General features: G+C 34.8%; 1 protein-coding gene across 1 annotated transcript; it reads right to left on the bottom strand.

The window, feature by feature from the left end:
• Positions 1 to 4064: 4064 nt before the first annotated feature.
• LOC123665846 (zinc finger protein 22-like) lies at positions 4065 to 13829 on the bottom strand. Its single transcript, XM_045600081.1, has 7 exons — positions 13558 to 13829; positions 10999 to 11151; positions 10469 to 10570; positions 8798 to 8893; positions 6143 to 6296; positions 4869 to 5008; positions 4065 to 4190 (listed from the first exon to the last, which is right to left on the bottom strand). The coding sequence occupies exons 1-7, from the start codon at positions 13711 to 13713 to the stop codon at positions 4065 to 4067; spliced, it is 927 nt and encodes a 308-aa protein (XP_045456037.1). The 5' UTR covers positions 13714 to 13829.
• Positions 13830 to 17246: the final 3417 nt, after the last annotated feature.

Raw genomic sequence — 17246 nt, 5'->3', positions numbered from 1 at the left:
ACCACAGCAAACATCTGTATGGCCAATACAAATGTTCGTCATGTGCGGGGATCGAACCCGCAACCGCCAGCGCAACAGGCACAATCCATAACTGTGACCGTTGCGCCAACGCGGCGTCTCATTCATTTTAATACGTGTCGATGTTATTTAACCGACTTCAAGAAAGGAGGTTACTAATTTCGTTGTGTGTGTGTGTGTGTGTTTGGGGATAACTTCGTCGTTTATGAATCGATTTTGATAATTCTTTTTTTTTGTTGGAAATGAGATATCCCTGGTGTGGTTCCATGATAAGGAAACCAGGATCTGATAATGGGGTCCTAGAGAAATCGAGAGAAACTCCCGAAAATGCGCATAACTTTTTACTGGGTGTACCGATTCTGATGACTTTTAATTTAATCGAAAGCCGATGCTTATCATGTGGTTACATTTAAATTTCATCAAAATCTGATTACAACTTTTGGAGTCATCTTTGATAATGCCTATTTACTTGACTATTTTTTCGTCTACCTACGTTGTATTACTTGTCGATATAATTGAAGTCGGTTTCTTTTCGTTTGCCTGCAAACATGTTATGAAGTTGTCAGTTGTCACGTTAAACTATCGTCCGTAAGCCAACTTTACAGACAACCAATTTTTTTTTTTTTTTTTTTGTATTCTAACAGAGAATTCTTTTCGAGATACATCGTATACTATCCATTTCAGGAACATTGATAATGGAAAAATTTTAATAACTTTTTCTTTTTTTGTGTGAAATATAAGCTGTTTTTCTTAAAACGGGTAGATTTATTAAAAATAAAAATAATACCCAGACAATCGCTAAAAAAAACACAATTTTCTTTACAAACTCTTGTAAAAAATTCTACAATGTAAAGGAGATTAAGATATGGCCGCCTTGTGTTAAAATAATAATTGTTTGCATTCAAACAAAAAAAAACTTCAATTCACGTGGATTTAAATGAAACAATATGACAAGCACCAGGCTTCAAATATAAAAAGAACCATCTTTACCCATTAAAAAGTTACGGTACATTTAATAATTGTTTGATCAAAAACGAAAGGAAACCGACTTCAATTACATCAACCAGTAATACAACGCCATTGGCTTAGTCCGTCTATTGCAAACGATTCAGACAATGTCAGACAGACACTGTGTCGCCTAAGACACTCTTCAGGAAAACGCAGAGTTGCCTAAGCTCTGCGCCACCCTCTCGACCTCACTGGCTAGGCCCACAGGAACGACGTGTCGATACGTGTGGAGCCAGTTCGGCTGCAGGAGTCTTTCGCATTTTAGAGCTATGCCACGAATGCTTGACAGAGACCCCATTCCGGGTTTCAAATGAAGTTTTCCTTCTCCAGACCCTGATGATTTTGAGCCAGGTTTATCTCTCGGTCGCCTTTTACGACCCCCACGGGAAGAAAGTGGGTGGTGCTATTCTACTCGGCCGACACCACACGGTATAATACACATATACAATACAATAGACGAAAAATAATCAACTAAAAACGCGTATCAAAGATTACTCAAAAAGTAGTCATCAGATCTCAATTAAATTTAAATGGGACCACAAGACCAGCACCGAGAATTATCGAAATCGATCCAATCAGTCAAGAAGTAACAAACATTCGAATTTTGAACCCCCATATTAGAAGTCGATTTAAAATAAAATTAGAAAAAGTGACAAAAAATTCGTAAAAAAAAACTCCATTATTGTATAAAATTTATTTAAATAAACAAACAATATATAGTTTTAAATAAGTTTATTTCTTATAATACAATTTACATTAATACAAAGGCCCCCTCACAAGGCCCCACAAGGCCCTCTAGCGATTCACACAGAACTAGGTGTGCCCCGCGGCTTCACCCGGGTTAATTTGAACAAAATTGCTTACTAAAATACCACATAGCCTATAGCCTTTCTCGGTAAACGGTCTATCCGACACAAAAATATATATTTTTTAAATTTGAATTATTAGTTCTTAATAAGCGCGTTTAAACAGTCTTCTGTTTTATTATTTCATTAATTAAATAATTTTATCAAAACAATAGCAAAATATTTTTTTTTTTTAGGTTTATACAAAATGGCTTCAAGTGAGAAACATTAAATGAAAGCACATACACAAAACATTAGTCAAACAGAAGCACACGAGAGAAGTTTACGACCACGGTCTCCTACACAGGTCGTGCAACTACAGTAGTAGGGGTTCGTTGGATTTAATGGTTTCGCTTTTCCTTTCAATTTACGGCCACCAGAGGCATGACGATAGATTACTAGCTGACCCCAAAAACGTTGTTTTGCCATATGTTACTGACCCCCTTAACCCCCCCCCCCATATAACATAGGGGTATGAAAAATAGATTTTGGACGATTCTCAGACCTACCTGATGTGCATACAAAATTTCATAAAAATCGGTCCAGCCGTTTCGGAGGAGTATTGTAAACTAACATTGTGACACGAGAATTTTATATACAAAATGTTTTAAAATATAACCAATTACAAGGAAGCGTCACTCAACCAGCGCCACGCGATCGCACACAGCGATAGCAGCGACGTACTGCGGCGGTGACGCGAACGAAAAGTTATGACATCATACTAATCTCTCACCATGAAATTGGGCTTCGTTGCATGACCTGTATCTAAGACCTTGTTTACAATTGGACTTGAATTATTGTATGTATATTATTATTATTATTAAAAATAAAATTACAATTTCTTTGAACGTATAATTCAATTGTAATAAAATTAAAAATAAATCAAACAACCATATCTTCAAATACACATTCACTACTTCATACACTAGAATTAATATTCACAATATATATGACCGTAAAATAATTTACAAAATAATTCCATACTTTAAAACGAAAGGATACCGGCTCTTTCTCCATACAAACGTAGTCGACTGTTTCCTCCCTGGATAATGACACTATAGTGCGTTCAACGAGCCGAGATACCAAATGTATACAAACCAAATGCGAGGTCATTCAACTATGCAGGGTTTTGTAACCTTTTTATTACTTACACAAATTTTTAAAATGTAAAATATATTTATATTTTTTTATAATTGCTGAATTAAATATAATTAATTAAATATAATTATGTATTTAAGATTTGATACTTCTTAAATAATAATTATCGAAATATAAAAATCACCCCAATCGCTTCAGGACACGAAATGAAATAAAAATAAATTATACAAATTCAAAGGGCCGTACGCGATCCGATTGTTTTCAAGCCCAGTTAAAATATCGTTCGACCTTGCAGAGACGTGCAGCAGATAGCAAACAAACAAGATAAAGAGATATACTATATTTTGTTTGTCCCGTCGTCGCTACGAAAAAATTATGGGCTTCGTTTACGTTTGGTATCTCTTCTCGTTGAACAGACGTTAGATCAAATGTTTTTGTAACATAAAACCTTTGACTGCCATGACCATGCCCGTATGTCTTGGTTTTTTTCATATTCTCATTATCAGTGTGTTCAAAAACTAGAAATATTGCCAAATTTTTAAAACATTTTCAGACACTCATTAAAAATAAAATTACGCACATTTACAAAAAAAAAAAACAAATACGTAGAGGCATAGCTGAAGGCTTTTTTTAGTACCATAAAAAAAATTTGTATGTTTTGGGGAGGAAATAGTCGACTACGAAATGCTGTTTTGGTCAATAATTATCTACCTAAAACGATCCGAGCTGCAGTTGTCCCTTTCTTGGCTCGGGGCGCGGCGACGGTATACAACGAAACAGGAACATTTTATTCAAATACCTATTTTTCAAGTCTCTCAGGTACCCTTTCCTCTTATAGCCTCCAAAACACAAAATTCATTCATTCATTTTGACTATATAAAGGCCCCCTTAACTCAGAGGGTCTTTATACAGATATATTTACTATAGAGCCTTTAAAATACAAGGCCCCCGGGAGCTAGGGGGCCTCATGTTAAAAGGGGCCTTTTTAAACTACTAGTCTATCGCATCCGTCTTCACTTCTATCTTATAAAACAGATGAGGGGCCTTGATGTCACAGGGCCCCCGATGTCACGCGGGGCCCACTTGACTCCAACTTTACACTTCCTGTATCTCGTAGACTTCTTCGTAAAGCACTTCCGGTTCCTCGTCGTTAGCGTACATCGCTATTTCTGAACCTTCGACCTTCACTTCCTCGTAAAACATATCACCATCGTGGTAGACCTGTTAAGTAGAGAGTAAGAGTGTTTACTAGTGACCAGTAAAAAGGCTACATTAAGTGTCATATTAATTAATATTTTTGTAAGTATACTATGCTTCAGCCTTTAATATCCCACTGCTGGGCGTAGACCTCTCTCCCCGTGTAGGAGAAGGATTAGAACTTAATCCACCGCGCTGCTCGAATGCGATTTGGCGGATATATTCCCTACTGTGAGTAACGATCGCTATCAGGTATACATGTCAATACAACAAACAAATTAATCTCTGAAGAAATCAAATTAATTTAACTAAGGGCACAGCAGGAAATATGTGTTCAAAATCTGAAATTGTATATTTCTTAAAAGGGTGGACCGATTTCAAGGATTTTTTTTTTTTTTTATCGAAAGATGGTGCGTGTCATGTGGCCCCATTTAAATTTATTTGAGATCTAACAACTACTTTTCGAGTTATATCTAATAATGCGTTTTTACTTGACTATTTTTTGTATTAAACCACATAACTTTTCACTTGGTGGACCAATTTCAATAATCTAAAGTGCCAACTTGTCGTGTGGTACCATTTAAATTTGATCGAGATACTTTTTGAGTAATCTTTGATAACGCGTATTTACTTGACTATTGTTTACCTACGTTGTATTACTTGTCGATGTAATTGAAGTCGTTTATTTTTTCGTTTGCAAGCAAACACAACTATCAAATCACTTCTCACCTCTTGATAAACGTCTCCCTGATAGACCTCGCCCTCCGTCTCATACTCCTTCAGCTCCGTCTTCACCTGGGGCTGGAAGACACCTTCCTCAATCTGGACTTCCACATTCATCGCTGTGGATAAAATAACAAGTTCATCAGTTAATAATTGATGATCACACCTAAAGAAATGATATAATTCCTGTAATAAAAAAAAAAAACGAGTGTTCTTTAGACCACACGACTGAAGTAAAACTTCTGCACAATAGACCAGCGCTGTGTCTTAGATATACGAAACGTAACTGGCTATGAGAGGAAGAGAGAAAGAAAATGTGTGCTCGCACCTCTCTCTTGCTCCGTTCGCCTCGCCCGATCACACTACATAACGCTCTCGTCAAGCATTCACAAGCTTACTCCCAAGTCAAAAGTGCGTGAAGAAGTTTTATTTAAGATCTTCGTTATTCTTGATTTTATTTTAACAATAAAAAAAGTCGTCTGATTCAATCAACGTTAAATAATTAATTTTGGAATTCAAATCGTGTGAAACAGTAGGAATGTGGAGTGACGCTTTAAATATTATTTAAAAAAACTCAGTATCCTGTCCCCGTCAGTACCCTGGTATTGTTATTGGAATTAACTCCTTAAGAAACATTATAAGGCCAGTGGTATGAAAAATATATGGGACATTGTATTGAAAATAATATATAAACTGTGTTTTAGTACAAAATTAGTAATATCTTTTTTTTTTATGTCACTAGGTCGGCAAACAAGCGTACGGCTCACCTGATGGTAAGCGATTACCGTAGCTTAATCACGCAAAAAAGGCGCATCAAGACGTCGAGTTGCGGAAAATAGCCCGTGTACAACAACATTACCGTAGCTTATAGACACCTGCAACACCAGAAGCATCGCAAGCGCGTTACCAACCCAATCCCCAATCCCCCCAGGAGCTCTGGTCACCTTACTCACCAACAGGAACACAATACTGCTTGAAAACAGTATTATTTAGCTGTGACCTTCTGTAAGGTTGAGTCCCCAGTTGGGCTGCTCCATATTATGAGCAGGAAATTCCTGCTGTGCCCTAACTCAGTTAAATCTTGCGTGAAATACAGCGTCACTAAGTCCACACATCTTTAATAACTATGCACTACACACCGAATAATATACTATTGCTATCTTTTTAATAAGCACTTTAAAATTATGTTGAATTGTTGACGTCACTCTATAACCTTCCTACCTAACCTCTGAAGACTTTCCCTCGTTACATACCTTGTTTGCTCACTTGTTTGGCTCGTCTGTTCCTACTCTTGTACGGAGCGGGCATCTTCAAATGTACCGTTTTAACATGAAGCTTCATCGAGTTGGACTGGGTGAAGAATTTACCACACTGCGGACACTCGTAAGGCTTTATACCGGTGTGAACCTGAAAATAATTAAAATTATACTTATATTAATATTAAAAGGCTAGCGTAAGATAATAAGAGTAACTGCAGAGATTCTTGCCGATTCTTCTCAGAAGAATCTACGTTCCGTATCGATTGTAGCTTAACTTTCAACTACTGATATAGCCTGTAACATCTCACTGCTATATAGGCCTCTTTCTCAATGTAGGAGAAGGGTTATAGCTTAATCCACCACGCTGCTTCACAGCAGGTTGGCAACATCCACTCTGATGTAGTGGTGTGAGTGGTCGCCTTAACCACCGACGGTATTTTTTTTTTATGCTCCATACTCTATGCAACACACTACATGCTTTATCCGTTACATGTGTAACTCTACAATGTTCATTTACCGCACTGTCAACGGCCACATTCATTTTTCTATTTTTTATTATTTCGCGAGCACATCCTCAATAACGTTCGTATCCCCATTTCGGTTCGCCATTTTGAGGCTGTGCTCGAGGATTTGCCTAATGTCTGCCTCTACCCTACTGCCCTTCTGACGAAGTGGCCGATTGCGTCGTCCTTGTCGTCGGTGTAATAGACACAGGTGTTAGTGTGTCTAGTCACCGCGACCACCGACGGTTTGCAGATTCGATTCTCGCTCGGAATAGATATTTTGTATTTGTACAAATATTTCTTTCTAGTTTGAACGTCTGTCCTTGTGGGTCTCCCTACAAGCCTCGGAGAGCCGTCGGTCCCGATTGTTATCATGTACACCTGATGATCGATAGATCACTACTCGTAGGGAACATATCTGCCTATTATACATTTATCTTACAATATTACACAGCCTATAAGCCTTTCTCGGTAATTGGACTATCCAAAGCAAAAACATTTTTTCAAAGCAAAGCCGCAATTCCTAAAATTGGAACGTTTAAACAAACAAACTGTTCAGCTTTGTAATATAAAATTATTTTTATTAATATATATCTAATATATAAAATTCTCGTGTCGCAGTGTTAGCGACCAAACTCCTCTGAAACGGCTTGACCGTTTCTTATGAAAATTTTTGTGCATATTTCGTAGGTTTCAGAATCGGTCATAAACTATTTTTAAAACTAATTTTCGTTATAGAGGTGGGGCCCATCCCAAATTATTTTATTTCATTTTGTGGCAAAAATTTTTTTTTTTTTTTTTGCTGGGTCAGCTAGTGATTTATATTAACCCTTAATTAGGCGCATGGGGTCACGGCCATTTCAAATTGAAAAATATATGTCTTTGAGAGATTTGAGCGCGCCCACGCTCACTCTAGCTTCCTAACTTCCCTCAGGGTACGCAAATCAGTCGCTTCCAGAACATCTATGCATATGCACTGGTCGCTTTTCTCTAGAGCGCTGACCCCATGCGACCACTTACGTGATTTTTTTTTGCGGAGGTAAGTTTTTATTTTCATGTTTTTACTTCGTTTATATTCGTAAATTGGTAATTTTTTATATTAGTATATATGTATTTATATACCGGCTATTTAATTTACCTATTTTTGTGTTTATTTGCACAGATTTTTTCTTTTATTTTTAGTTTATTGATTTTTTAAGTGGCTAATAATAGGCAGTTATTGGAATGGCTGGAGGTGGCCGACGATGAGCAAGATGTTGCTAGTTCTGCTTCGGAAGACAAATTAGTAAACGGCAACGCTGTGAATAGTTCCCATATGATTCTGGTAGTAAAATTGAAGAGTTCGCAGATAGTCAAATTATATCATCTGAATCATCGGTGGCAAAAGTGATGTCGATTGCAATGAACAACTTTGCATTAGTTATAATTTTGGAAGAGAAGTAGAAATCTGGCTATATTTTGTCATCTTCTAAAGTTATCTGATATCAACGCATTTATCATACTCAGATCGAATGCTAATAAGAATATTACACATACAAGACAGATTTTTTTTTTAAATTGGCAGCAGCACTTATAGAAAGTCACAAAAAGCATCGTATTAGCAGCTTTCTGTCCCTACGTCAACAAAAAAATGGCTCCGTGAAGCATATGATATGAAAAAGACGGTGCATCAGTCAATATCTAAGCGCGGACGTTGCTCATTGTATCCTAGGAAGAACGACAAGAAAGTGCCAACCATTTGGTTGGCACTGTTTTGTTTTTTTTTCATAAGTGTTGTAAATTTGTTTCTCAACAACACTTTAGAGTATACTGCGTCGATTGCAGATAAAAATAATCGGCTAATGAGACTTATTATTATTTTTTTAAATAAGCGCATCGGCTAAGTCAAAAATTATGTAGTTTTAGGAGTAGTTAGAAGTTTGTAATTTTTTGTTTAAATTTTAAGTCAAAGCTATATTTGTGTTTATTAAAGTTAAAGATAATAAAGAACACTAATATTTTATATAATCCAATCATTGTTTTATTTATTAAATACACTCCTTTTTCAATCTTGTTTTTGGGGTCACTCGAGACCCCATGCGACTAATTGTGTGATTTTCTTAATGCGCCTAATTAAGGGTTAAATAAGGTCACGTTCATATCTTACCCGATCGTGTCTCAGTAGGGCCGCCTTGTTGCTGAAGGCCTTCGGGCACTGCGGACACTCGTACGGTCTCTCACCGGTGTGTGTTCTCATGTGTATCTGGAAACATATACTGATATAAACATTTTTACTATCATATCATGAATACCGGGGATCGAACCCGCACCTCCGACTCACCGTCTCGGCGCTCTTAGCCAATTGAGCTATGGTACAATTTACATACCCGGTCGAAATCTTTGATATGATGATTTTTTTTATTCAGTCTTAAGCGACCGCTGCGCCGCCTATACTGTATTATTTACAGGGCCCGATAACTGTTCAAAGTTCCATATTACTATGAAATCTTTGACAAGAGACAAAACCGTGCTACCTTTAATTTTATTTACTTTTAATTTGAAATATGTAGGCATTCGTATTCGCGATTTCTTGACCCCTCCGCCATTCTTGTCACAGTTGGTCATCTTTATGAGACCCCTCTACCTAGTGTGACGTCACATATTTTGCAATATTTACAAATCAGTTTTTACACACAATTCATTATAATTTATTATTTTTTTACGAAGTTGTGGACAGCTTCCCATCCATTGTCACACAATGTCACACTTCGTCAACACAAACGGCGCCCTGAACGCGTGACGTAAGAGTTTATGAGCCCTAAGCTATATATATATATATATATATATATATATATATATATATATATATATATATATATATATATATATATATATATATATATTTTAGTTTAACTGTTAGTTTGTATATATCTAATAAATAAATAAATAAATAAATAAACTCCTCCTTACGACCAGGGGGTTTTAAAAATAAGGGATTCACGGGATTTGAAATTAATGACTCAATGATGTTACTATGAGCAGTGCTAAAAGTGTAATTGAAATATGAATTTGATTGACCATCGCCACTGAGCGCATCATCAAAACGCCATACTGGTTATGAGTCAAGTTTAACCTGATGCTTCAACAGACTCCACGGTCGGAGGTCTAGTAACACAATACACAAGCACAAACGCCCAGACCACGACAAACATCTGTACAACCGATACAAACGTACACCACGTGCGGGGATCGAACCCACAATGAATAGAATTGAGTAAAACTAGTTTTATACAACTTTTTTTCGTGACAATATAAACAAAACGGCGAAGAAAACTGACAGTTTTGAATTTTCCGCTTAACTAACAAGTTTTTATTGTTTATTGAATCTTTGAGTAGTAATTGTTTATTCTCATACAACACAAAAAAACTTCAAACATTAAGCTTAAGCTACCTTTGAAGTTTTCTTGGAAAACAAAAAGAAAATTAATTTTAAAAAATTTTTATAAGCATATTTCAATCATTATTTATTATTTTTTTAACTGAGGTAGGGCACAGCAGGAATTTCCTGCTCAAAATATGGAGCAGCCCGACTGGGGGAGTACCTCGACCTTACAGAAGATCACAGCTAAATAATACTGTTTTCAAGCAGTATTGTGTTCCTGGTGGTGAGTAAGGTGACCAGAGCTCCTGGGGGGATTGGGGATTGGGTCGGCAACGCGCTTGCGATGCTTCTGGTGTTGCAGGCGTCTATAAGCTATGGTAATCGCTTACCATCAGGTGAGCCGTACGCTTGTTTGCCGACCTAGTGACATAAAAAAAGAACAATAGAAGTACTTACTTGCAGGAACAAAGGCATTGTGAAACTCTTAGGGCACTCGGAACATTTGTAGGGCCTTTCCCCGGTGTGCACCCGCTGGTGGTAACGCAGGGCTGCGTTGGACTGAAAATTTTAAAATTATTTTTTATAAAAAATCCTTTCCAATATTATAAAAAGTGAAGATTTCAATTATTGTACATTTTGTATTGCCTTTTTTTACGTCACTAGGTCAGCAAACAAGCGTACGGCTCACCTGATGGTAAGCGATTACCGTAGCTTATATATACCTGCAACACCAGAAGCATCGCAAGCGCATTGCCGACCCAATCCCCAACCACCAGGAGCTCTGGTCACCTTACTCACCAGCAGGAACACAATACTGCTTGAAAACAGCATTATTTTGCTGTGATCTTCTGTAAGGTCGAGGTACTACCCCAGTCGGGCTGCTCCATATTTTGAGCAGGAAATTCCTACTGTGCCCTACCTCAGTAAAATAGCCCTTATCGCTAAGGGAGTTAACTCCAAAAAGGAAAATTAAACTCAAAACTCACCGCATATCTCTTCCCACACACTTCACAAACAATATTTTTCATACTGTAGTATCTCCGTCTCTCTGCCGAGTCCCTTTCCTTTTTCGCTCTCGGGTTGGTGTGGATACGCTGGTGGATGAGGCATGCTTTCTCAGTTGCGAAGATTTTCTCGCACTAGAATTGATTAAAATCTAATTCACGTATACGGTTACCAACACTATGATTTATAATAAATTAATTGTATTTGCTTGCAAACGAAAAAAAACCGACTTCAATTACATCGACAAGTAATACAACGTAGGTAGGGCAAAATATAGTCAAGTAAATATGCGTTATTAGATATAACTTAATAAGTACTTAGATATCGATCAAATTTAAATAGGACAAGACAAGCACCAGCTTTTGCTCAAAAAAAAAGAATCATCAAAATCGGTACGCCCAGTAAAAAATTACAAAAAAAATACAATTGAATTGAGAACTTCCAGCTATTTTTAAAGTCGGTAAAAAAAATATCCCAAAACAGTGTAACAAACAGTTGACAACTAAGCTGATGAGCAGATTGTGATGGAAATAAACTTAAATATAGTTGAAAGCTATGGAAAGTAAGGTGAAGGAGTGGTGTAAAGCAATATTACAATGATGAAAAATTTACTCTTTTAACTTCGAAAACATGAGAAATTTCTCATCTCGTTTTTGTTTTTTTTTTTTTTTTTTTTTTTTAATTTTATCTTATATCTCACACAGGTGTACGATTTACGGTGTACGATTTTGATGATTCTTTTTTTTTAATCATAAAGCAGGCGCTTGTCATGTGGTCCCATTTGACTAATATTTTTTGAGTTATATCTAAAAATGCACATTTAAATGACTAATTTTTCGTCTACCTTGGTGTATTAAATGTGATCGAAGTTTGTTATTTTTTCATTGCTAGCAATTTTTTTTTTTTTTAACTCATATATTCTTAACTTAATATATGCACAATTTAAAATTCTTATTTACGTTTTCTGTTAGTGTTAATTCTAGTAACATTAAATCTGCCTTTTGCATGACATAAGTATGTTATCTATACTAATATTATAAAGCTGAAGAGTTTGTTTGTTTGTTTGCTCTAATGCGCTAATCTCAGGAACTACTCGTCTGATTTGAAAAACTCTTTCACTTTTAGATTGCCCATTTATCAGACAAGGCTATAGGCTATATCATGACGCTAAGACCAATAGGAGCAGAGCACCAGTGAGGAATGTTTAAAAATCAGGGTTTTTTTCCTTTTGATAGATTTTTCACCTTTTACGTAAACAAAGTCGCGGGTTAAAGTTAACGTTAGCCCAAAGTAACCGTTCCATTCGGACAAAGTCGTGGGCAGAAGCTAGTAGTCAATATAATTAGAATTCATTGTTAAAACATTAACTTTTAAATTACTTAATTTTAACGTGTTTTATTTTTTTGGATAAATAACTAATATTGATCCAGTTCAGATGAGAGGGATGGAATTTCTCAACCAGCAAATAAATTTCAATCTAAAACTTAGTTTACGTATTATTTTCAAATATCAAACTTTTATCTGTTCATCATCTATCACAGTTCACTGCTGGACCTAGGCCTCCAAAATTTCGCGCCAAAAATGGCGTGCACTCATGAGTGTAGCCCATAGTCACCACGCTGGGCTGGCGGGTTGGTGACCGCAGGGCTGGCTTTGTTGCACCGAAGACGTTGCTGCCCGTCTTCGGCCTGTGTATTTCATAGCCAGCAGTTGGATGGTCATCCCGCCATTGGTCGGCTTTTTAAGTCCCATGGTGGTAGTGGAACTGTGTTATCCATTAGTCGCCTCTTACGACACCCACAGGAAGAGATGGGGTAGCTATATTCTATACTGCCGTAACCACAAAGCGTTTTATTTATTAGAAACTATCAAATATCCAACAGATAGATGAAACAGACTTTGTGTCCTAAATATTTTAAATATAACTATTTTTAGTGTTTTTTCACATAATTTAGGAGTTTTTTGAAACTACTAAATGAAACATTTGTATGCCTCAAGGAAGTATTTTGTGAAAAATAAAGATATATCAAAAACTTATCTGTTGGAGATATTTCAAAGAGCATTCAAACGGGTCGTATAGTGCATATTTTCACACTATTATGTCTATATTTTCCACATAATTTAAGACTTATTTAGAACTTGTAATACAAATGATATTTAAATTGACTTCATCTACGATTAACACAAAATAGTCGCATCGACTATTACTAATAATTTAATACATTATAAAAATTATTTACACCTTTCGATTATATGGATGAGTCTTCTTATCATCAATTTAACATAAATGTTTTGAAGATAAATGGAAAAAACCTAAACAATGACCGAAGGCATGTGAATTATGTACATTTAAATTTAGCATAATGTATGTTGTTCGTGCGTAATCTTTTATAAAAGGATGCTAAGAATTTTAATAATGATTTTACAAGCGATTTTTTCTTTTTTTAATTTCCGATTAAAGATTAACTTTGTTCAGCCTATTTCCCGCGTAGTTAGTACAAAAAAGCTAAAGTAATCAAAATGTAAATTTAGATACGCACCGTGTCGCACTTGTATTCATTTCTTTCGATTTGAACTCTGTGATTATGATCTTTTTCCAAATGATCTTTTAATGCTTCCTCCGTTGGAAATGTATCGCCACATTCACAGATAATATAATGTATACTAACGAACGAACAATAAAACATATTACTCATAGGGAATAAGACGCCACAGATTACTAACTGATTACTTCGACTATCAAGCGCAAAATGTTTGATGAGACCTTATTTTTCTATGCAGCATGCGCCATGACAGTATCTGTGGGACGCTTAGGTAGTGACGTCACCTAGTTGTTTTTTGCAACGATGTCTCGATTCTCATTGACGTTTATTGTGAATCGATAAAGATTGTTTTAATTTTTGAAAAAAGTTGTTGAGTGAATGATGATATTGAGGGAAAGTCATGAAGAAACCATGCCTAATGAAAGTCGATCTAACACTAAGTTTATTAAGATTATTTTGAGTATATATAGGCAGAAGTACAGACGTCATACGCATCAGACAAATAACAATTTCGTAAGAAATAAGTTAAATTAAAAGAGGTTATTAGTTTGCAAGACAATCATATTTCTCAATGTGCGGTAGCCTGTACAATTTAGTTTTTTATTTAGAATGGATGACTCAATCAATTTTAAAAATTAATTTAACTTATCCTTCGTTAAGAAATATACAATTTATAATGCAAATTATTAAATCGTTATAACCTGACAAAATAACTCATTGTGAAAAATAACGTAAAATTAATTTAATTTGTGAACTAAATAATTGGTGCGTAACAGTGACCTCTCCAATCTCCGCACAAAACAAATTTTTATTTGCTTCAAATAAATGTTTGTATCTAAGATTCTATTTGCGTATTCTTGGAACTGTTACATTATTTTCATCTTACTGAAAGCATTATATAACTTGTTTATTTTTATTACATTACTAGCTGCTGCCCGCGACGTCTTCTGCGTGAACGCTTAAAATAACATTCATTTACCCGTTTCTTCTTTACATTTCATATCTACAGAAAAATCTCATAGATGGCGCTGCTTTAAAATTGTCTACTTATATTCATTTATTTATGTTTACCGGCTTAGTTACTTATATTGCGTGATTTTTATAGTGTAAAGCTAGCTTATATAGCATGGTTATTAACATAATAACAACAATATTCAAATATTCGTCGTTAGATTACACGTTGTTACAGAATGCGGTGAGGAAATAAAGGTTCACTGCTCGTTCCGGGTGGGTGATAGCATGATAATATGTAGCCTATATGTTGACCCGACTTCTTAATAATATTCGTGCCAAATTTGAAGTAAATCCATGCGTTACTTTTTAAGTTTATCCCGGACATACATACAGACAAACAGACAAAAATTCTAAAAACTATATTTTTGGCTTCAGTATCGATTATAGATCACACCCCAAGTATTCTTTTAAAAAAATATTCAATGTACAGTTTGACTTTCCTACCATTTTATTATATGTATAGATAGATTAATGAATAGATTATTATTGATTATTGAGAAATTGACTAATACGTATCGATTATTTAATCGGTTCAGTCGAGTTTGGCAATTACTAAATTAAAATGACATGAGTCATTCCTAGGAAACAGAAAATTGTTGCCATGTTGCTTAATCTGTTGAAATTACGCGTGCGTTCATTTTTGCATACAAAATAATTTATTTCTCATTTTTTTTTTTAATTTTAATAATTAACATAACAGAACTTTTACTGGTCTATACATTTGTTTTATAGTATATAATTTTGAAAGAATTAAGCCAATTTTTTATTGTCAGTAGATTACATTATTTTTATTTTTTATTTATTACTAGCTTAAGAAGCTACTAAAAGATTTTTACCTAAATTGTTAGTGAAAAGCTGGTCTGTGTTAGTAAGTTTACTCGTAGTTATTCGTAAATGTGCTGTCGATAATTATTCAATATTATATTTATGATTAACTATTATCTACTTCATAATTAATGTAATAGGTATGTATTTATTTGTGTATTTAATTCTTTATATGTTTATAATATATACTATATATATATATATATATATATATAATTGTATTATTATTAGAATGTAGGATCTACTTTGTTTTTAATTTTCTGTTTTGCCTTTTGATAACCCTACTCTTTTTATTTTAAAATCTCCTCTACCCCAAGGTTGTCTGGAAAAAATCGCTTACCTAGCGATAAGACCGCCTTTGTGCATAGTATTGTTTTGCAAATTTTATTTTTAAAGATGTATGCTATGTAATATGCACAATAAAGTATATTTCTTCTTCTTCTTTCTTCTTCTAGCTGACCTCGGAGACGTTGTTGTTAACCCCCTGGGGGGCGCCCCCCATAACTTAGCGTATGAAAAATAGACGTTGGCCCTTGGCCGATTCTCAGACCTACGTGATATGCACACAAAATTTCATAAAGATCGGTCCAGCCGTTTTGGAGGAGTATTTTAACTAACATTGTGACATGAGAATTTTATATATAAGATGTAGAAATACATATATACTTAACTGCTTAGTCTACATAAAAAACAATATTTTAATAATTTTTTGGTTGAAAGAGAAACCGTAAACAAAATATAACAGTGTTTAAACAAATTAGGAGCAACATTAGTGCGTTATTTTTTATTCATACTTTTCGTTTCGAATGTGATTTATACTTCTTTTTAAGTACCACGCTTTTATTAGCGTTGGTTGTATGTATGTAATGGAATCTTTGAGCATAATTTCACCAATTTCCAGAAGTTTGATTATTTTGAAACTTTGCACACGTATCAAGGACCGATGTCTATGCAATAATTCAATAACAGTTTCCCAATATCCTTATTAGGACCGCCAGGATTAATAAATTCTTTTGTGGATCCTTTGTAAGGAAGTAAGAGAGATAAAGTTAGCGCGCGATCTGCGCATACCTGCAGTTTCGGACTTACTCTTTCGCTCGGGCACTCGGCACAGCACAACGGAGGCAGATACTTTTTCAGGCTAGTTGCATTTTTACCTTGTTTATCCCTTACTAGCTGAATCCCGCCCCCTTCACGCGGCGTAAGTTCGTGGCTTCGCTCGACGCAGAATAGTTATTCTTTTATTGTTTATAAAAATTTTGGAAATAAATAAAATTTCTAAAATAAAAGTAGCCTAAGGTACTCTTTATTATATCTGCTATCTGCCATTAAAAAATCGAACTAAAATATAAAAAATAAATAATAATTTAAAAAACTAAAAAAACACGCTTTTATTAGCTAATCGAACTAAAAAGTAGAAAATAATTTTTAATTACAAAGAGTTTATATTACAGTAGTAGAAAGAAGATCGAACAATCAATCATAATTAATTACTTCAAAATAAAATTATAAATAAATTTAAGTTGTTAAGAGAATAATTCAATTCAGAGTAAAAAGTGTGTAAGATAATAAAAATTAACTTCGCATTTATTCAATAAAAGAAAAAAATAAAAAATAAGTAAATAAATATAATTGCATAAGTTGATAAAAAATGCCATGCTATAGCTTTACCGCGGCAGTCCCCGAGTGCCACACGTTTTTTTTTTAAACTATAATTTATTAAGTTAAATAAATCATACGATTTTCTTTTCATGAAACTGATATTTTAGAAAAAAAAGCTAAAAGACAAACATTTATAATGATAACAGACATTTTAACTAGTTTCAGTAATTTAACTGGTCGTACAT

The sequence above is a fragment of the Melitaea cinxia genome, chromosome 25 (genome assembly GCF_905220565.1).
Source record: "Melitaea cinxia chromosome 25, ilMelCinx1.1, whole genome shotgun sequence".
In the NCBI taxonomy this organism is placed as follows: Eukaryota; Metazoa; Arthropoda; class Insecta; order Lepidoptera; family Nymphalidae; genus Melitaea; species Melitaea cinxia.
This window is presented reverse-complemented; position numbering and strand designations above follow the sequence as displayed.

Bases quoted from the DNA above. Each gene is read 5' to 3' on its own strand.
- LOC123665846 (XM_045600081.1), bottom strand. From the start codon at position 13,713: ATGAGTAATATGTTTTATTGTTCGTTCGTTAGTATACATTATATTATC. The intron at 11,152-13,557 runs GTGCGTATCTAA...AATCAATTCTAG, and splicing joins ATGAATACAAGTGCGACACG to TGCGAGAAAATCTTCGCAAC. The intron at 5,009-6,142 runs GTATGTAACGAG...TTTTATCCACAG, and splicing joins CAAACAAGTGAGCAAACAAG to CGATGAATGTGGAAGTCCAG.